General features: G+C 41.9%; 1 protein-coding gene across 8 annotated transcripts; it reads right to left on the reverse strand.

Moving 5' to 3' along the window:
- Positions 1-732: 732 nt before the first annotated feature.
- Positions 733-21,400, reverse strand: cpeb4b (cytoplasmic polyadenylation element binding protein 4b). 8 transcript variants are annotated; one of them, XM_081719264.1, is made up of 12 exons: positions 20,976-21,400; positions 19,042-20,196; positions 13,180-13,270; positions 9,720-9,770; positions 7,771-7,794; positions 6,747-6,917; positions 6,539-6,628; positions 6,124-6,242; positions 5,520-5,634; positions 5,195-5,376; positions 4,651-4,879; positions 733-1,795 (listed from the first exon to the last, which is right to left on the reverse strand). In XM_081719264.1, exons 2-11 carry the CDS (start codon positions 20,155-20,157, stop codon positions 4,652-4,654), a joined length of 2,187 nt encoding a protein of 728 aa, XP_081575390.1. In that variant the 5' UTR covers positions 20,158-20,196; positions 20,976-21,400; the 3' UTR covers positions 733-1,795; position 4,651. The 8 variants fall into 8 exon arrangements, with proteins under 8 accessions (XP_081575390.1, XP_081575389.1, XP_081575387.1 ...); XM_081719263.1 differs by having other exon boundaries at positions 733-2,360; XM_081719261.1 differs by having other exon boundaries at positions 733-4,266.
- Positions 21,401-22,731: the final 1,331 nt, after the last annotated feature.

Below are 22,731 nucleotides of genomic sequence, written 5' to 3' on the forward strand. Positions count from 1 at the left end.
GTGGTTTTTCAGGGTTTAGGCTAGACCCTTTAGTTCCAGTGAAGGGTAATATTAATGCTACAGTATACAACGGGAAGGCCCTTTCTGTTTCCAGCATGTCTGTGCTCCTGTGCACAACACAAGGTCCATAACGACATATGGTTTGACAAGCTTGGTGAGAAGAAACTGCACTGAACTTCACTGAACACCTATGGGACGAAACAGAACACTGACTGTAAGCCAAAGCCAGACCTTCTTGCCCAGTGTGTTCTTTTGACTGAATGGGCACAGATTTCCACAGATTCTCCAAAATCCTGTGGAAAGTCTTCCCAGAAGGGGTGGGGGCAATTCCATATTAATGCCTATGGTTTTGGAAATGTATTTAAGTTTATTGGACAACCATGTGATGGTCAGGCAACAACATACCTTTGGCCATATAGTGCACATTTTGTTCAGAGCAGTAGTTCATACAGATAACATTAGACACAAGGTGGAGCTACTGAGAGCATGGGCCTTTATAACCTTATATGTGAAAGCCTTATTTTCACACACACCTGTCACTGCCTTGTAAATCAAGTCTGAATCACTGTGACATTCAAATTATAATTGCATTAGCCCTCATCCACAACTAAAGGTGAAAAATAAATAATTAGAGAACAATTAAGATGAATTCTTACCAGGAATAATCAGGGAATTTTACAAAATCAAATGGGGAAAAAATGTGAAAGAATATTTTACAAAAATAAAACTTGATGACCTTGATGTCACAGTTAAGATTTATTCATTCAACATTTCACATTACAAATATTTAAAAATTATGCATATTGTTATAAATAGTTGGCTGCAAACAATTAAATAACATTAGATTTTTCTTTTTGTTTCACTAGCACTTACAGACCAACTCCTAGAATATGGACATTTGTATAACATAACTTAATTAGAAAGAAAAATACAAAAATAGGAACTTATAAAGTGAAATGACAATAAAAATTAAGGTGATATCTTAAGTAAAAAAATGCTATTAATAAATACAACAACCTTCCCATACACAGTTAAAAACTATTGAAATTTTGCCATTAAGTAACATCATTAACAGACAGATATTTAAATATTTATTTTCCTTCAGAAAATGTGAACCATATATTGTGGAGCACAATATAGCAATTAGTAAAAACTAGACACTTTAACATATTAAAAGCTTCACCTCAAAAATATAACAAAAATCTGATCAAAATTATAAAAATTAATTATACATTCCAATTAAAAATATACCAATAAACAGCTAAATACATTATTGACCTAATAATTACAATGCAATCAATCACAGTAGCTTGAAATAAACAAAATAAGCAAATGAGCACAAAACTTTTAATGTTTTAAAAATAACTTCAATTATTTATATTAGTACAAATAGTTTGATTTCTTTTCTTTTCTTTTTTACAAACACCAGCATGAAAAGGATTACAATAACAGTAGAAAATGACTGTGAAAAACATATTAACATCTTCTTTAAATGTCAGCAATTAAAAATGGCATTAAAGAATTACATTGCAAAGAGTCTTTATCTGGAAAAAGTTCAAAAAAAGTATTGCACATAACAACTCGAAGTTAACTTGCAACATTTACCACATTCAAGTCTTTAAAGTTCCCCTTCCTCCGAATAAGGTTTGATTTTACTTCAAACAGACAGTAGGGATGAAGTTCTCAAGTCTTTTCGACAGCGTCCGATAAGATGCTCTCTTCCTGCACTGCTAATTTGATTTTTAGAGTTCTCTCTTCGCTTAAATGTTTTCTTTTTCTGTGCATCCTGAAGATACTGGATTATGGGGAAGGCATAGAGAATAACATACGGGGGGGTGGGGGGGTTGCAGGGTGTGGGGTGTCTTTAACAAATTAAAGTTTAGAAACATCTGGTGCACAACCACAACAATTAATTTTAATAGCTAATTCATGTACTTTTTTCTCATCATGCATGCTAAGGATTACAATAGGAGCTAGTTGGCAGTTCAAGAATATATATTTTCAAATGTTAAAATATCTAAACATCAAACATCCATTCTTGTGATACGAGAGTCAGCCTAAAGATGAACCAAATTTAGCATTCTCCTTATAGTATAGTTTATATTCCAGCTATGGAGAGGAAACCAAAAGACGAGTTTACCTTTTTCCAACTAGGATAACCATTTTTAATATTAACATTAATTTAATGACAACTTGTTCTTGCCATGCTGCTGTTTGACTTTTTTAAATATATATATATTTTGTCATTAAAATCTAGTGTACAAGATCCAAGACCTTAAGTGATATATTTTGATCTTTCCTCTGCAGATTTGAAGTCGCATCAACGCAAGTGTGCGCTTAGTTGTAAAGATTCCTCAGCACTGAAATGTATAAAAAGCATAATTGAAAATAATATATATTAAAATCACTCAACTTTTTTCTCTTAAATGAAAATTTCCATATATGCAGATCTCTCAGTAACAAAAGTACAAAAGCTACCTTTCACAATGTGAAAAATTGAGGTATTGCAAAAAGGAGTTTTCCCATTTGTGAAAAATGTGCCTAAAATGACTGTTGGAAAAAAAAAGTATTTAGAAAAGTAGTGCATAATAAATGTTTATATGTGCATGACAAAATAATTTAGCTAGAAAACACTGTACCAAAAATCAGCAGGCCATGTATAAAATAATCTTTATCATCTCATTAACAGCAAATTCTTCAAAAAGTGTTTAACTTGTAAAATGTTCAATCACCACACCAACAAGCTTAAGTGATGGTGCTGAAGGGGTGCACTAGGACACCATCAAGCCAACACGAGGATAAGTTTCTCACTAGTGTATCAAGTTATAATTCATCACTATCTCCCTGACTATTACGCTAGCAGAATCAGACGCTGAAAGCTTGTGATCATCAACCAAATTGGGTGCCGTGTTCAAAGCATTATACTTTGCCTCTGAAACCTGACAACTAGCATAAATTCCTCAAAACAATACAACACATGCCTCCTTGCTTTTTTTTTTTTGTTTGTTTTTTTGTTTGTTTTTTTGACCTTTGGAAAAGAAGCGGGTGGATTTGCAGAAAGGCCAGTGTGCACTGGGCTCAGTGGTTTTCACTAGTGTTAATCTGGATTTTGACTGCATGCTTATTAATTCAAGGCCAATCTTTGGTTTGCTGGAGTTCATCTGGTCTTAAATATCAAAGGGGATGAGGTGAGGGGCACAAATCATAAACTGAAATAAAACTTGTTTGGAAGAGGAAAACCAAAACAACCACGACCAAAAAAAAAAAAAAAAGAATTAAAAAAAAAAATTAAGTGAGCCATGGTCTTGCTCACTACTACAAAGCCATCTTTGGTTCCCTAATGTCTGAAAGTAAAACCTCTATGATGCAGGTCAGAGTGAGAGACCTGCATGTGTGGGATTGGGGGGCAATGTGAAGAGAGTGGAGCGATGCGTGAACTACCTTCAGTTATGCTTCAAACTCAGGCTGAGTGGGCACAGGTGCTGCAGAACAAGAGGTATATGATTCCAAAATTTTTTTTTCTTTTTTCTCTGAAGTGTCTTCAACACTTTTCTTATTATATACAGGTCTTTTCAGGTTGAACATTTTGTTGGCTGGACAAAGGCTTGGAAATCTGCACACACACTGCGAGACAAAATAAAAACTGCTGGCTGCCGACAGCTTTAGAGAAATCAAAACTGGTTTCAGATCAGCTGGGCCAAAAATGAACCAACATTCCTTGCTGCTGAACCAGCTTGGAGGCAGACTACGGCACCTTTCCATGCCATACATTTCCCACTTGGATGCCATGTTCAGTTTCCCAAACATCACTGGAATCTACGTTTTAGAATCAGGAAGTGACAAAGTGACGTTTCTAACTGTGCCTTTTGCTGATGTCATTTCCCATATCTGTAGTCAGCATGGAAAGGGGGAGACCAGCTTGGTTACTACATCTTACTCACTACACTAGCAGCTAAGCTTGAGGTATAAGTTTACTTGCATGGAGACCAAACCCAGACATCTGATATAGAATCAGTTGGTGCCAAAAAGCATTAGACATTAGCATGGTCTTAAATTACAAGATCTTCAATCATTTGCTCTGTTGAGAGAATCCACTTTTCTGAAGGTTTGTTTGTTTGTTTGTTTGTGTTTGTTTTGCTGTTCTTAAATACCAGTTTTTATCATGCTTTGGTTAAAACACTGGGATCTTACACTGCATCTGCACTCTGTTCAGAGAAATAAGTGCACTCTTCATCAGCAGCACCTTCTGTTGTTACCATGTCTGCTCTGTAGCTTTTGGAATCAAATCAAAATAAAAAACAAATATCCAATTCAAGGAACATAAAGCCAATTCCAGTCATACAGACATCCAATGACAAATGATACTAACACTCCGTATTTTCATATTTCTGTGCACAAAAAATTAAATTGACTGAAATTACCAAAAAATAGAGCTGTATTACACAATCCATTTTCTTCCTGAATATTTTTGGATACACATCCATTTTTTGTTGTTTTATTTTCTTTTTTTTAAACTTTATATTAAATGACAAATTAAAACTTTTTTTAATTAAATTAAAAAGGAACCAGCAACAGAAAAGTGCATTTATTTAGACGATGGTTTTGCGACTCCTAGCCTTCTCCCCCCCTACCTCCCTCACTGCCTGTCACCTCAGTTCCAGCGGAAGGAGATGTGGCGCGGTCGGTCCCCGCCCTCCTTCACCAGGGGTTTGTGGAACTCGCGGCCGGCGCGGGAGTGGATGGCCGCCCAGCAGTATTCACAGTAGTACTGGAGGCAGGTGACATTGGCGCAGAAGAACGGCGCAAACTTGCCCCCGCACCTGGTTCCCTGGCACTCGTCACATAGCTGGTCGTCCAGGACGTATGGCTTCACTTCCACCTGTCAAGAGAGAGCAGGAAGGCTCAATTTGGGTGAGCTAAAAACAGACTGGTCCAGAATGTTAGCCAATACAGACATGGCGATGCAAAAAAATGTGAAGAAGTGTTTGTGAGAATCCGTGTCAACTAATGGGATTTGCTCTTGGAACTGACTAAATTAATTCACAGCCAAACTAACAAAGGACCAGAAGCTTACAATACCGGTTGATAAAAATACACAAGATCAGTATTTTATTATGCCTGTTAACATGTTATTTGTTCTATGGAGGGCGGAGAGGGAGTTGCCAACGTGGCTGCGGTGAGAGCATGTGCTGACCCGTTTATCGATTTCTCCGTGCTGCAGTTGGACGAAGCGAGCACTGATAGCAGCAATGTAGCTCTGCTGATTAGAGAAGGCAACCCGCCCTGCACCCTTAGGATACTTCAGCTCTGGGTCTGTGTCGATGCCTGCGTAGCACACTCCGCCATACAGCCTGTCCATGATCATAGCCAGCTCCACTGTGATGAAAACAAGCACACACATGCACGTATGCACACACACAGAAAGTATAGTAATCCACTGAAATGCACATAAGGTCACTACAATAATATCAACATTTTCCACAAGCCAAAGAGCGAAAAGACTCAGAGAGAGAGCATACCTGCACGAAGAGGGCGTGGTACTCCACCCACAAAAATGGTCTTCCTGGGATCCAGCGGCTGAGATCCATCCATCACAAAGTCACTATCATTCAGATTCCAGGGGCGGATCTGGACCTGTTGCAAGTGAGAATGTCGGCTCTGTAAAATCAGTTGCAGCCCGCTTGTGTGAAATCTTAATGTGTAACTATACTCAATTAGCTCTGGAAGCAAACTTGAACAGAAAAGTGAAAGTAAACACAAGCGCGCATAACAGGTATAAGAAAGAATGATGCACTTTAAATGGCCTTTATATGACAGAACAGGAAGTAAGCTTTGTCAGTCTTCTTTTCCTAATTAAAAATGATGAAACAACATTCAAGAAAATTCCAAGTGAATTTGACTTCTCTAAAAGACTGATATAGGAGGGTCATAAACAAAAGCCTTTTTGAACCAATTTGTACATCAACTTTGTCAAGCAAAAGCAACAAAGAATATCTGATTAGCCCATTATCTATATACATATGTGTGTTTACAGGGGTCTGGTAAATAAACTAGCTTTGATATGCAATTTAGAAAGTCAGAAAGTCTAAATGTGAAAGCCTTAAGAATAAAAGCCCCTCTTACAGGTTTGTCTTTAATGGTGGGGCTGGACACACACAAGTAGAGCTTGCCATCTTCTTCGATGCACGCATCAATCAGAGCCTGAACAGAGCTCTCATCTTGGAACAGGAGAAACGCATAACCTTTTGAGGGAAATGAACAAAGCACCATCAACATGTTACTGTGCCAAGTATCCATCTGCACCAGTCCATATTCACCAGTCACAGGGTGAATCCGCTACTGCAATGTATAAACCAAGAGGCATGTTTTCCACTGTCTGTAAAACACTGTGACAAGTGGCTCTTGGTGCTCTGCAATCACATGCACTGCTTCGCTACCGAGGAGAGATGAATATACACCTGCTAGGGCCTTTTTAAAAATTTCATAAAAATGGTCCGTCATGGCCAAAGCTCATACTGTGTTACAGATCTTCACTTACCTTTTGGTGGAAAGTAAGATTTGCTCTCAGCCTTGTGAGGCCAGTCCACAAACAGATGCCCAAAGCGCCTGAAACTAGCAGTAATCTCATCTAGGAAAAGATATCACACATGAAAACCCTTCTTAGGAATATGATGGCGAGGCTTGATTTTCTGAAAGTGTGCTGTGGATAAATAGCAGGGAGGCCATTTCGCACGAGGGGCTGATACCTTCATCTATGTCGGGAGGGAGGCCTCCCACAAAGACCTTGCGGGAGTAGCGCTCAACCCTCTCCCCGTTCTGGTGTGGGAAGCAGTGGGGGGAGCCCAGGCCAGGCAGGTTCTGCTCGGCCCTCTCCTCGTCAGGGAAGCCGTCCTCCATGGGGAACAGTGACGAGTGGCCTGGAAAAGGATGGCAGGCAGATCAGTGCCTGTGCTTGGCAACTGTAGCCAATGTTCTATGTCAAAGCCCAGCAACAGTCAAGCACGTTCTGCAAGGGGAACTGTTCAGAGTTTAAGAGCCCCTGAGAAGCAGACATGTGTATGTAAAATGAATATTTCATTTTCAAGCGTAGTGTTTTTATAAGCATTTGCATAAGCCCTGTGTTGATTCATTTAGAAAACAATTTGCCTTTTGAAAAATAGGCTACATTCTGCTCCTCGTGCTGTAAATGAAAACAGAAAACTTTCTCTCTGCTTAACATCGCTTTGACCAGGTCCTGCAGTTAAAGTGCTGGAGTCCTGTCTCTGCCATACTGGTCCCTCTTTCCCTATGGTGTTTGTGTTCGCCTGGACCCAGGACACGTTCGAGCTGTGCAGGCCTTTCCTGAGCTTCTGCAGTGTTATTCTGGGTGTCCGCAGGCTTAAGCTGCAGGAGCTCCTTCTACAGACATGACGGAAAGCAGGTCTGAGTTGCTTTATGAGGGAGTTTATGGAAGGGAGTCCACACACACGACTGTGCGTGCATGTACATATTTTTGTGTTTGTGTACTCAAAAAGACACTTGAATTAAAATTGCTTTTCACCCAAAATTATGAAAATACTGTAGGAGAGATGCAAAGTGGCACACAATCAATACACAGATGGAGATGGAGGCAATTGTACATGCACAGGTTAACGTTTTCCCCACAACACTTCATGCAGACACTGGCACTGTTTTCTATATTGTTGATGAGAAATTATTTTATTGTTATAATGTATTAGTTATTACTACTATTATTTTTCATTTTGAATTTGTCAAAAGTTTGGTCTTTACCTCGTCGCCTCCCATAATTCCTTGCTGCATGTAAAATAAGATCACATGTAAGGTAACACGTGGGGAAATTATTTGTTTGTTTGTTTCCTCTACATCATCTTCTGTCCAATTTAAAATGTTGCCCTTGACTAATCCCCGTATATATACACTCCATCTTTTTAGGTTTACAACTTCTTTTTTTACAATGAGCTGTCAAATCAGACTCTCCAAAACTTTAATGCATACAGCATCACAAAGGATCATTCTATGGAGCAGTTTACATACCAAACAGAGGGTGGATTATATCAACACTTCTTCATTCCTTCCTTTATTACCTCCTGTTCAGCAGGGCCAAGAAGAGCTAAAACACTGTGAGGAAATTGTCTAGATTCTCCTGGCCTGATTCCTAAGGCTAGTCAAACACCTGTGAGAGAATGCCTGTGCACTGCTTCTGACAGGGCTCAGAGCCCCATTACCAAACAACTGATCCCCACTGTACATCACATTTTTCTAAAACGGCTGTTCTAAATGCAGCTCCAGTGGAAGAGTACGTACCAAGCCAACGACCAGCATTTCCAAAACAGCAAACCTGTAAATGTTTCACTAAACTTCACACAATGACACTGCGCCAAAAGTGTGATGTAACCTGTTTTGACACAGGTCCCACCTTGCATTAAAATGCATTCTGACCTGGATGTTATTAGCTCAATTAACAATACGGTCTTGCCCTTGCGTTTTACACCTGCCATTGGTAGGCATTAACATGGTCTGCATTGTGATTGGATCTCATTTCTTGTGTGAAATATGCAGACATCGAAACCAGGCAGGAGGGGTGGGAAGTCGGCCAGCTGTCAAACTAACACTGAAAGATAAACTAATAACATGACAGATGTAGAGTGAAAAGATGACTATTACTGTTCCTTGGCGGAAGAGGTTGTTGGAGGAAGGGGTTTATTACTGTTCCTTGGTGGAACGGGTTGTCTTCAACCTGTCATTATAAAAACCATGATGGAAGCATATCGTAAATCCAACTGCAGTGAAGCTGCAGCTCTGAATGTAGGAATGGCGTGATGACTATTGCTAAGGTCACTTACAGAGGATGAATAGGTGACAAACTTCAGAATGGAGTTGCCACATGTTCAACAACATCCGTAAAAAACTGCAGCCTACCCTTGTGGGGTTCTTCAGAAATAAAATGACGTTGCAATACTGTGGTACTTTTTGCCTTAACGCAAGCACACTGTACCAATTTAAAGCTGGCCGACTCAAGAGCCAATCGCAACGTGAGAGACTATATCAGGCTGACTCCATCAAATTCCAGTGCTTGCTGTGTATGTATACATCTTGGATTAACATGCATCTTAATGCAAAGTGAAGCAGATTATCTTGAGAAGCTAAAACTTTGTGTCGAAATAGCCAAATCATAGCACAACAAAACTAGAGGCCTTAGTCTAACTCAAGTGTTTATGCATGCTTAGATTTGCCCACAAAAAACATTAAGTAGGAACAACAATGATCAGACGATAAAAATCATTATTAATAAAGTCTTATGATCTTCAGGTTCAGACAGCGGGCAACAATGCAAAATGAGAAGAGTTCGACAGAGCACGCTTCACGTTTTATGTCTGATTTTGGAGGAAGGTTGGGAAATTACAAATATTTGCATTAGCACATGTCTCAAATCTATGCAAATAGACTAGAATGTTTCAGCTGAGGGAGCATGGGCTAACGGCGAAGCAAATGACTGGATAATGAACCAGCAAGAGCCAGCTCCCCTCACTCCCCAACCCCCCAACCCCCATGAAGCAACAAAGGCTAAAACTAAAGCACATGGGTAGTGCTTCCTAGGCACAAACACATCGCTAATCTTGCTGAATGTGTCAACACAAAGCTCGCTGGGCCTGTCCGTCCATCTGCTTGTACAGCGTTAAGCCACTAGCGCAGTAGAGCAGTAAAATCCATCTACGCACCATTTATGGGCAAAGGGCTGTCTCCTCCTGGATGGGCGAATCCCAGGCGACCTTTGGGAGAGGAGGGTATAAATCATTTAGTGCATGGCTGAAAATGAGTATAGAACATCTGTGTCCACAGGCCACTCAGCAGTTGTGGCAGTACTTCGTGGACATACTGCACTGTGTTTAGAGGCACTTGTATTTCCTAATGTAAACATGGCTGTCGTGCCCTACCAAAATATGTTTAGATAGTTTTCATAAATAAAATTTTGCCTATAAAGTATACGTTCAAGCAGAACATCAATTTCGAATATGAAATTTGAAGGCAAAAGTAATTTTACTACATAAAAATCTGAACTAGATTACATGATGTGAAGGTGTTTTTATTAAGCTTGTTCTCTTCATTATCTGCAAAACTCTGGACCAGGATCACGTGAGAATCATGCAAAAAACTGACATTTACATTGTTAGTTTCCTATAAAGAAAATAATTACAACAGTTTCTTTATTGTAGCTTTTTTAATGATCTGTTTATTTAACCTAACTGACAGTGATAACAAGCCTTAGTTTAAATTAGCAATCACCTAGTTATTATGTTACTAATTAGTAATCAATGAACAGGCTTTAAAAAAAGATTCAACAGTAAATTATGTGAGGATGATGCAAATGAATTAAGATCAACTCCCTACTAAAAAACTACATGGCAACACAGGCCTACATTTGTCAATTAGTGATCCTGATAAGTCAAAAAAGACTTTCAAGACTCACAGAAACTGAGTATTCAAAATGAACAGCACCCTGCTTTAGTCTCTCTTCCTGTTCATCCAGTACTCAGATTATCAGTTAAGATCCACCATCTGTAAAACAATCCATGCCAGGGCCCTACAGACAAACTATATCACATTCACACAACTGTCTCCAGCAGAATGAAAGGAAACATGGTTGGAGTAAAACCAGTGAGGTTTGCAGGGGCTCGTCCACCATTAGCAAACTCCAAAGTCCCTGCCGGTCCTTCATCCAGGCACTGGGGGGGGGTGGGGGCGGTTAGTCTGGTAGCTGCGCCAGCAATGCTGGAGCCAGCATGTCGTTTTGTTACTTTACAAAGAACAGAGAGCCCTTTCTGCTGGCAAAGGACAATGCTGGAAATCTTTCAAAGGGCCAAAGTTTCTCTTTTGCTCACTCTTTCCCTCTCATCCCATCACGTGTTTAGCCTAGACTTTCCAAACCTAATGGGTGCATATCTGGGGTCTCACCCTTGTAGTTGGGAGTGTGTGGGTGTGTGGACTAGGAGTGATACCGCCATCACAGCTGCTCAGTTTACACTGCACGCTGCCCAAGTCTGAAGATGAAGTCAGAGCGCACTCCACTTGGAGTTATGGTGGAGATAATTATGGTTTAATTACTGGAGCTCCCATCATGAAGACAATTTCACCATGAACCCTCACAAAGAAGGGTCACTGTTGGCAGCTAATCAAAAGCTGAGAAGAAGTAGGGCGTATGAAAGTGAAAGCCATATGAAAGCGGTTTCCAATACAGCTGAGAATAAGAGGTGGGATGCAAGACATGGAAATGAACATTTCGATAACTGGACCAAAATACAGCAAACTAGCTGCATGATGAGCTAGATCAAAGCATGACAGAAACCTGAACACCACCACAATACACAAGTTCAATGCAAACAGAAGTGCCTCAATTGAGCAGTGATGAGCTGAAAACCCTCCTTTGATCTCATGTCTTTTGATTACATGGGGGAGGGGGTGGTAGCGGGTGACAAATACTTTGAAGAGGCAAACTTGAAAATTGACTTCACCTTAACATACGACAGAGCCCTATGCTTGAGGATAAACACTCAGACATTTTTATTTTATTGATTCCCATTTTGGTTTCACATATTAACGTACTCACAGCGTTAACAGGTTCAGAGTTTAAACTTATAGCTTGCTTGGCTGCATAACAAGAAATTATAATACCACATGACTAGTGTATTATAATAATGTCATCAAGATGTAAAAAAGTGATAGGGTTCATGAGTGATTGGCACCAAAATAGATATGCCCTGATTTCTTGGAAACAACTCTTAACTATTCGGTTTCTCTAGCAGCAGTCAGGCAATGTCTGCCTGTCTGAGGGAAAAGGGGGAACTAGAGGCTGGTGACATTAGTATGTGGTTATAAAAGGAAGCGTGATCTCTTGCTGTGTGATCTCACAGCTTGGCTCCCCAATCTGGATTGCTGGATAAAATAACCTTTGCTCATTTTAGCAAAGTGTGTGTCCTTCATAAATTGGGAATTGGAGAATCATTTCACCTAGAATATCTTACTATTAATTACTGCACTTTAAAAGATAACTAACATTACACTATTAAAGTAGGCTCATTCTCCATCTACCCAAAAACCGTCTTATGAGTTTGTACAGCCCTGTTTAACCCCAGAGCTGGCAATGCAGATGAAGTCCTGGCTAAGCTCTGCGACATAGCAACACAGCCATATGTAGGTCATTGTAGGTCGGTCTCTGTTTCTGTGCAGTGGGACTGCTCTAATGGCACTGCTCTAACTTCTGGCAGCTGCTTGCTTATATACACATATGTAAAGGAGGGATCTCACCATTTCTAATGTCAAGGAAATATGGTAAATCTTTAATCTTTGAATCTGAAATCTGAAAAGGAAAAGAGTCTGCAGTCCCTAGAGGCAGGGAAATGAAAATGGAGGTGGTCAGTGACATTTTTATTAACATTTGAGGATCATCATATGGCAATAGAGAACAGGGGGGAAAAAATGCAATTTTGCAAAGGGTTAAAATAACTAAACTCCATTACTCCCACTAGTATTTACATTTGCAGAGGTGGCTATGATATAAAAATACCTTGACAAGCAATCAGTCTGCAGAGAAAAGGGAACATCAGTCAGATTGTGTAATAACGAACTAGAAAGCTAACGAACTAGAGATAATCCACAGGCCGACCTCACACAAAAGGGGATCTCCTTATCAGCAGCACTACTGTAATACCTACTGCATATTACTAAACTGATAACTCTTAAGATGTTAATGGAAGTGTCAAGAGTTTTTCAACTTCATCCATCAACCGCATCTGCAGTATGTGGTAAATTACTACAGACAGTGACTGACACACTTCCCTGTACATAAGCCATGGAAATCCCACTGACTGAACACATGCTAACATTGGTAGTGCAGTTGTTGAATTCCTTCAATAAAAGCTTGGAATTTTTAACTATAGGTGTTTTTTAAATCACCTTATAGTCCTAAATGTTGCACTCCACAAGTCTCTCAAAGTTCTGTTTTTCTCTCTCTCTCACTCTCACACACACACACACACTCATGTCACATGTCAGTGGCTAAGTTATACAGTTGAGGCCGAGGAGGGGGAAGAGGAGAGGGGAGGAAGAGGAGAAGAGGGGAGGAGGTTGGCTGCTCATGCAGTGCTTTCTCATATGAGCTCCACCCTCTCATTTGTGTCTTACCTTTCAGAGTGTCCTGCTCAGCCCGCATGATGTCGATGAGCGAGTTCTCCAGGGTGTGCATGTTGAAGCCGTCGAATGATCGAGTGCGCTCCTGGGGAAAGAGTGGGCAAGAGCATTAGAGGGCAGGAGGAAAACCATGACGACATTTCTCATATCCCGCCACTCGCCAGGAATATCGCTTTGATCTCCAGTGGATTTCAAGATGGTGGAGCGTTGCTCTCATCTGAGCTGCTCTCATCACACCCTTGTAGCACAAGCGCTGCAAGTGCAACGGCACTGCAAACGCAACGGCACTGCAAACAAGCTAGAGATTCAGACATTCGCTCGTACTCACAACCACGTGATCCGTGTAATGATTAACTCAAACTTTAACCAAGAAGGTCAGGAAGAGAGCTTGGAAAGGTAAAAGCGTTTCAATTGCCATAGAAACCAGTGCAAACTGGCAACCTGATAGGGAGCAGAACTTCTAAGCAAGTTCTACTAAATGTCATTTAGCTAATTTCTGAAACTATTAAATGTGTGCTAAATCATGCAGGAGTGTCAGTAAATAATTAGACAAGCTTAATTACCTAACAAATTATTTGACAATAAATACACAGAGGGCCGAGACAAATTAACAAATGAATAAATATGTATTAACAAAAAAAACAAAAACAAAAAAACCCACAATAGCTGAAATTATGCATGTTTAAAAATGACTTATTTTCCCTTCAACTGAGGATATTATTTCCATTTACCATATTAGCCAATATGTAAGTAAATAAAAAATTAAAAAGGCAAGCTTCAGTAGCCTGTAGACACAGGGCTTCATGACTGAAGCCAGCAATTAATTTCTGACAACTATAAATACCTGTTTGCTCATTGCATACTACACACACTGTACAGTTGTGTAGGCCTAGACCTCTTTAGCTTTTGCTCCACACTTGGTTCACTGTGACATTGGACTATCCACCATGTTCCACTTCACAATTGATAACCACAACAACAACAACAACAACAAAAAAAAATAGAACGCTGACAACTCAGAAAGGGCATGAAAACACAAATGAGATGTCAGTGTTAACTGTGCTTGCTGGAAGTTAACAATCAGCGTTACTTGGTTCTAATAGAGTTTATGGAAATTCAGCAATTATTGCAGAGTGGAGTTTTCAAACCTGTTACTTTTGGCAAATGTGAAAAGCATAATTTGAAAAGAGCAGAAATTTATGAAGAAAGGAAATACACAATAATACACAACAACTTATGACAAAAAATGCAATAGTTTTCAAATTTTTATGCAGGGTAATTGGGACCTGGATGTCAGGCAAATTTCAAGCTATTTGCCTGCATTTTAATAGTTATGACCATCTGCGTCTAACTAAATAGATTTGTCCATTTGCCTACATTTTTAATATTAACGTAATACTTTTAGTGGAACCCGACATTTTGTAAAGAAACCACCATGTAATCTTGAAAAACAGATCAAAGTAATTTAATGATAAGCATAATCATGTGACCCAAGGTTATATCATGGTGTAGATTAGATTTTTTTGTCTGAGGGAGAGGTTTAAAAGCTGTACTGCTGAATAGATTGTGGCCATTCAGATTTTTGCTAGTTTGTTTTGGGGGGAAAAAAATTATTACTATTACGTATTTATCATACATGCATCTATGGCAATACTACTCTTACCCACACTCATCTCTGTACACATGCCTTTGGCACTTTATCCTCATTAAAGATTTATTAAAAAATGATGCTATTTATGGTGTGAACAGTGTAATGACAGATGTTTATTCATGTTCACCAAATTTGTATATATAAGGCTTACTGCATTTCCAAAAAGGAACAAAGAAGGTCAAGACTTTCATATGCTCTGTCGGTTAGAGGCTGAGTCATCCAACAAGAAATTCAGCCATTGTCCTTAAACAGAAGGACAAAGAAAAAAAAAAATCTGGTCTCTCAGGTAAAGGGAGAGAGCTGGGACAAGCCAGGCTTCAGCATGCAACATAGCTGCCATCATGAAGGGCCTCAGTGTAGCACAGTCTCTGACCGTGCTCAGTCACGATCTCCTGAGTAGCACTTGCCTCCATCAGCTTGGAGAGCCTGAGTCCTCATGCACCATGCTTCTTCTAGTGAAAAAGCACCAGTAAAACTGCTCAGTGTGTGGAAAAGGGGCAGAGGCCACCTTCAAAATTATTACCCACTAGGCTACGGCTAAGAGGCTTGTGATGAAGCAGTCAAATGAGAGTAAAGCTAGCGTTGGCGAACCCGGACAAATTCCGCCATGTCAGGCACATTTATTTTAAAAAGGTGCTAATCGGCATTTCCTCACTATTCAACTGGGAGCTATTTTGGTTCATCTGTTGTCTCAACAGACACCATAATTAGACTGCACGCAGACGCCAGCGCCGCCAGACAAAGCCGGCTTCGAGGCTCCTGCCCATGGCCACTAAAAGTCTGTTTTCAAATCAGCATAGTTTCAAGTGATATGCAAATGTCTACTGAGAGCTTTTTAGAAATGGGCTTTGATAAAACACTAGAACAGCCCGAGGAGAACTATTAAGTGTGGCATGTTACTGATGTTTCAGGACTGACATTAATCCACAATACCACGGATAAACTAATAAAAAGGGTAACGGAAAAAGGGGGTGGGGTGCTGGTGGGGGACGTCACTTTTTTGCGGGTAAAGGTATTTCAAAGCCTTCCACATCAAATCACTTTAAAGCCTATTAATCCAGCCTCCGCACATGGTTGCAAAGGCAGGGGGTAAAAAAAAAATCTTTCCACAGGGGAACACAATTGACTTTGGTGATAAAGTAATTAAAATGGAGCACCACCTCTCAGTCACAGAAATGGAGTTAAACAGCCATAACGCTCACAGTTGCATACTTTCTACACTCAGTTACAAAAATAAGGTCAATTTGCTCCATTTTACTGAAAATGAAGCCATGTTTTGGGGTCCATAGTTGACTACACAATATTATACTGTTATCTGGATAAACCATCAGAATCATAATCAAGATTAGGTCGCCCTTTACAGACTTGCTAGCAAGCAGCATATTAAAACCCTTTATTGAAACTTCTTGGAATAAAATGTTTGCCACAGACATAGTAATCATAGGAACTGACTGTAGCACAGATTGTATGTATTAAGATTAGTATTCTGCATGCTTTATTATTAGTTATTAAATTCACATATACAGCATGCCTGCTCACATAGCAGCTTTTGTTATATTAGTACCATTTCCCATATTGGTCAGCAGGAAAAATACAAGCACATCTTCACGGTTTGCGTAAAATGACTTAAAACCTGGTGCTTTGATATGTATGCTAATGTATTCATATACATTAATTAAATGCACCATTTGAGCAACAGAATTAACCAAAGCAAGGCTGTAAAACGGAGCACCCAAGCCCCCATTTAGAAAGAAAAATCACCAGGCAGCACGCAAAAATGAATCCAATTTTTCACCGAGCCATCTACGCGCTCTAAACCTCCGACCTCAGTGCAAGCCGGCAACATTCGCCCCACAGACCCTTCTCCTTCATCATGCAGCACAAAGGCTAGGGAGCCCGTTTGATACAACGTGGTCCTCTGGGTGCGTTCCCAACCCAGCCAGAGCAGACGCTTGGTACATGCCCAGCGCGAGCCTCCCACGCAGTCACAGAAGGCTGTGGTGCAGCATGCGGCAGGCTAAGAGGATGCGTGGGATTTAGGAAAGTGAGAGACCTGGCTGGCCCCAACGATGTGATTTGTGTGCAGCCTCAATACAGTGCCACCCACAGGCAGAGTGGAAGCAGCCCTTCCTACCAGGGGAATCGAGGATGAGCTTTCAAGGAGAGACATTGGCCTACATTTGCAGGGGTTGTGCTTCAGGTTAAAGAGGGCTGCTTGCACTAATGACAAGGAGCACTTATAACAGCCGTAGTGCTGAGGGGGTATGGAGTGGATTAAATTTGCAGGTTGCACTGATGGGCATCAGCGTGCGGCCGATTGCTCACGCCAAGCCTCCACCTTACCCCTCGGGCCTCTGTGCAAGAGCTGTGCAACAAATGATTTGCCTTCACCATATGCACACTACTACAATGGGCAATAAAGGGACTGGCCTGCGAAATACACATATTTAAAAGGACCTTGCTGTCAGTCTGTTCGCTAAGAGAGCTTTGAGCATGGCGCGAATGCCCGTGTGACATGCGAAGGGAGAGACGCTTCCCGCATGCCATATTTGTTTTATTGTTTTCCTTTACAGTGTCTTCACTCCACTAGCCTACTGTCATGAGAACCCTGGCCGGCCCTATGAATGTTCATCTCCCATTTCTCATTTTCTCTCAGAGAAACTGCTTAATTACACATTTCACCAGTGCCAGGGTGCAGGTCCATGTTAATGTGTGTGAGTGAGCGCTTGCACGTATGCGTGTGTGTGTGTGTGTGTGTGTGTGTGTGTGTGTGAGAGAGAGTATGCCTCCACCTCCCCTCCTGAGACAGCCTTTGCTTTCACACCAAACACTAGATATTTTTGGCCAAGACGCAGAGTCTGGAAACTTCCATCAGCATTATGCAGAACTGGGAACCTCATCACGTATTCAACCAGCTGGACCAGATAGCTGTGAACAAGAGCTGACTGTTTCCCACAGTGGAGCTGCAGGTTCCGACAGCCATCAAACAGCTCATCTGTTGGTTTTTACAAGGCAGAACATCGCAAAGGACCTGGAGCACAACCATGGAACTCCCCAGGTGAACTATGGATCCTGACTAGGATACAGTCAGTGTGTAAAAACAATGCAGTAAGATGAACTAGGCACCTGTTTGTTAGAATGAAATGGAAACTATGCATATGGCACTGGGGCTAACATAAAAGGGACAGGGCAGCATGCAACACGTGAGGCCAGTGATCCAAAAAACTGTGATTGTTTGCAGCAACACTAAATTTAGAGCAGACAGCTTGGGGATAGGATAGCAATCCCTGCAGACACTAACAAACCCAGACCTTTTACAGACTTCTCCATTATAAAAAAAGGGGACAGTGAGTGACACAAAATCAATCATTGGGTAAGAAACACAAGGTCAGAAAAAAACCGTTCAAGGAGAACCAAATTATACACTTGGCAAGGCCAATTTAATTTCAACAAAACCATGTAATTCTAAATTAGACCCACATAATGCCCCTCTGATCGCTTTTCTCCCTTATTTTCCACTGTTGCCAGGTTGTTTAGAAAGTAACCTGGAATACAGAAAAGGACATTTAATTTTGTATGCTGCCAGTCAGTCAAACTCCCTTTGCCATCTCTCTCACTCTCTCTCTCTCTCTCTTTTCACCATTACCCCACCCCCAGCACACAGAGTCAAATCCTGCCAGAGAGGTTCTAAACAAACAGGAGCAGGGCATGTGACCGGCTGAGCTACTAAGTGCCACGCTCGGGGTGGACTTACAGCACTACTGCATCAGAATCAGCTGGGACACTGCTGATGGTGATGGTTTATATTCCAGGACATTCAAAGGTCATATCCAATTGGCCACATTTATAAGCATAAACATATAACTCAAATAACTTCTCCCTTCAGAGTAAGTATCCAGATGCTGTCTAACTGCCTTAACAGTGCGGCATAGAGGGAGGGAATCTGCTTTTTTGGGTGGCATCAGCCATAAATCTCTCAAAAGCCATCTGCAAAACTACAGAGGCAGGACTACATTCATCATCAAGACCCCTGGCACTTACATCAGACTTCCGTCTGGTGCACTCGTACATTTGTCATGACAGGCCAAGTGAAAGCACTGACAGGCAAATTAGTGATGCACTCCAGAGAGTAACTTAGCAAAAAGATTAAAAGGCCCCTTTATTGTTCATTTAATCTCCCATTTTTCTCATTTCACTACATGTACCTGGAAAGGGAAGATGTTCTCACTCCTGTTGATGCTTTCATCCATCCAAGACTTGGGGTTGAAGCCGGGACTGGTGCGAGAGAACTTCTGTGAAGGTGCGTGGTTGTTGGGGAAGGTCTTCTTCAGTGGCGAGATGGAGTTCAATGGTGTCATGCCGCCGTTGAGGCCGCGGCGGAAGTCACTACCACGTGAGCCACCCCAGCCGCCGTAGCCGCCACTCGGACTCCATGAGGCAGAGGAGGGTGAAGGAGAGGGGCTCTGGTAGCCGCCCCAGGGCGAAGGTGGCTTGCTCAGGTTGCCGGAGAGGTGCGGCAGCTGGCCAAGTGCAGCGCTGCGGTGGGGAAAGGGCGGTGGGTGTGGGCTGGCCGGCGAGCGGCGCTGCTGCTGGTGCTGGCTGTGGGGGTGCTGGAAGTGTGGGTGGGGTGGAGGAGGGTGGTGCTGGGACAGCGGGCCAATCTGCGGCGAGAAGTTGCCGCCGAAGCCTGGGCCCACGTGGTGCGAGAAGTTCTGGAACAGGAGTGGGCCGCTGCTGGCGGACGCGGCTGGGTTGAAGAAGCCGATGTCCTCGTTGATGATGGTGGAGGGTGCCGGCGGGATGGCAGCTGACCAGTTGTTGAAGCTCGTCAGGGAGGAGGAGGTGCTTGTTTGGACTCCCGTGCCCAGCCCAGACGGCTCTGGGTAGTCGAATGGTGTCAGAACGGGGGACTCGAGACGGAGCTTCTCCTTGCCGTTGGTGATTTCCGAGGTGCCGCTGTCCACTTTGCTCTCCTCCGACCGGGCCTTCTCCAGCTCAGAGATGATGCCGCTCTCCTGGTGCCCCGGGGAGAGCTGCTGCTTCTCTTGCGTCTCCTGCAGCTCTTGCTGCTGGGCTTTGGGCTTCTCTGAGCCCAGGATCTCATCTTGCATGTTGCTGTGGGCAGTGGCTGCGGGGAACAGCCAGGGAGAGCCGCTGTTGCTGCCATTCCCGGCGGTGGTACTGTTTATGAAAGCAGCAGGACTAGGTGTCGCATTCTGGTGGTGGTGCGGAGGTTGCAGGTGTGGGTGAATTCGTACCGGGAAAGCAGACTTGTTGCCAGGGTTGTTTTGGACTAAAACTCCAAACCCGTAATCCCCCATTTATGTTTTCCAGTTAAGACTGCCACACGATATTCTGTCCTACAAAAGATCAAGATATATTAGTTATTACTCTCCATACGTAAATTACTTTAGGAATAGCTTTTTACCTTTTAATTCGATAGCTAAATAAGTTATTTGATAAACTGATAAACAGCGTACGCGAAACATTTCTAGGGCTCTGACATTATTCTCCCGTAGACTTGACTACGATAAAAGCTGAAAAGTTGCAAGACATTTTAATATGTTCTCAGTCAATATTGCTACGAAGGACAAGCGTAGTTAAAGACCCTCGAGCCGATATACAGGTTTCTTGTTGACTCGTTACATATCCCTAATTATAGCCTCGTGACGTCTCCCTCTGCTGCTGCTACCCGGCAAGCGAATTCGACAGGCAGGCTAGCATGCTAGCAGGCTAACTTTGAATAGAAAGGCCACAAGAAGGGTAACGACCAAATACAAAGATGATAATGCGACACGTATTTTTCGATGACGGAACAATGTGGCAGTTAACGAAGACAAACACTGACAGCTCGCTAGCTGCATTGGTTAATGTTAACAGCTCTGAGAATTTCCTTCCCTTTTCAGCGAACGACGTTAAGATAGCTAGCTGGGTAGGTAACTAGGTTAGCCAGCAAGCTATCCTATATCTCGAGCCCAGAAAATGATGACGTCTTCTAATTTCTGAGGCTTTTGCAGCATAATTCTACTCATGTATAACTAAAATAACAAACACATTAATTATTTCGTAATCGATGAAAATAACACACGAAATATTCACACCGTGTTCATTAAAATAAATATATAAAATCACTTTTCACCTTACTGGCTACCCTTGATCCAAGCGACGACTGGGAGACGGTCCGTTCCGATGTAACAAACGTAGACTACTCTGAACCAGTTAAAATGATTTATGTAACCAGCGAGAGAATGTAGCTTTTGTATCTCCCAAGAATATCAAGTCTGGCTAGCAGTAGCTTCCCAGCTTTTTCTTCCTCGTCTTGACGTGTCCTGCCTTCTCAATGACACAGCCCTCTCTTGCTAGCAAGCTGCTAACCTTTAGTGCTTTAACTGAAGAATGTTACGTCATTGAATAAATATATGAACAAACCAGTTTATTTACTAGTGAACTGCAATGCACTCATCGACGGTTTCATTGTTTAAATTCTTTTTCTATTTATTTTAGCCAGCGGTCTACTCTCCTTCCTGCTCTGCCGCTGCTGTCCGTCTCTCTCCACAGAAATCTGCCGTAGCTAAATGACAAGGAGACTTGTCGCGAGACACTTCCGGTTGGAGCCCTGCCCCCTCGCTCCTAATCCCGCCCAAAAATGACATCAGGAATATATTTCTCCCACGCTGGTTGAGGTCGGCTCTTATAATTGGTCGAAGAACAGTTGGCCTCGCCCATCTTTTCCTAATTTAGTTGCAAATCGCAAAGATATCTCTGCCCTTTAAGGTAATTTGACTATTAATGCTCCACCCTTCCTCTTTACTTCTCCGCCTGGTAAGGTCTTAGGGACGCGTTATAATTTAAAGGGAAGCACAGCACAACCTACGTATTAGGGTGACAAAAAGCTTTCTTTTAAATACGTTTTAGTGAAGCTGTTTTATAGAAAAAAATAAATGCTATCAAATGCTAAAATACATTAATTGGTTTTTAGAAAAGTCTTTAAGTATATTTTATTACTGTCTATGAAAAGCATTGTGCCTATCTGAACTAACCTCCTGTGATGTGAAAATTCTAGGAGAGGCCTCGTCTAATTATTTATGCAATTTGAACTATTTTCAACTGCTGAGGTGACTTTGCAAATGTCCCTTTGTGGCTTCCCTGAAGCACTCTGTTCCCTGCTGACAAGTCTGCCTGTAAACGGTGCCTCCTATACTGAGGTGGCAGGAAGCACTGCAAGTGGCTGGAGTCTGTATCCTCTGAGATCCAGCGGTACCTGCTCTCCTGTTTCTCTCCTGTTTTAGGCAAGAGGGCTCAATCTCAGTACCAGCCCAGCTGCAACCTGACGGGTCAGAGAGTGCAGAGAAGAGGGGCTCTGTGCACGACAGCTGCGCCCACAGACACAGGTCCCATTAGGGCCTGCCAGGGCTGCCACCACTGCTATTTTCATCCAATAATGACACGTTTGAACCACCATGGCAGGAAGTTAAAATTGCATTTATTTTGCACAGACAATGCACGCGAAATGAGCTTCTGAAGGGGAGTTTTTGAGGCTGCCCAACTATGCTGGTATAAACAAAAGGGTGGGGAAGTAGAAGCAATGGAATTAACATGCATGGGCTGAGGGAGAAACAAAGCATGCTGTACTATCCTATAATTTAGGCATTCACTTAAAAGGTATGCATTTGCTGTAAATTGTATATGGCACAGTATATTTTTTCAAAGATTAGCATATTTGTCCCCTAGCCCACTTTTTGTAATTCTTGTTTTCTCTATTGTCTGGTTGACATATCATCGTCATCGTCGTCATCGTCGTCATCGTCGTCATCGTCGTCATCGTCGTCGTCTCCTCAACACACAACTGTAGTTCACTTTCAGCAAGCTCGGGCAATATCTTAAGTGATTTGATT

The sequence above is a fragment of the Electrophorus electricus genome, chromosome 8 (assembly GCF_041902795.1).
Source record: "Electrophorus electricus isolate QZ-2024a chromosome 8, ASM4190279v1, whole genome shotgun sequence".
Taxonomy (NCBI): domain Eukaryota; kingdom Metazoa; phylum Chordata; class Actinopteri; order Gymnotiformes; family Gymnotidae; genus Electrophorus; species Electrophorus electricus.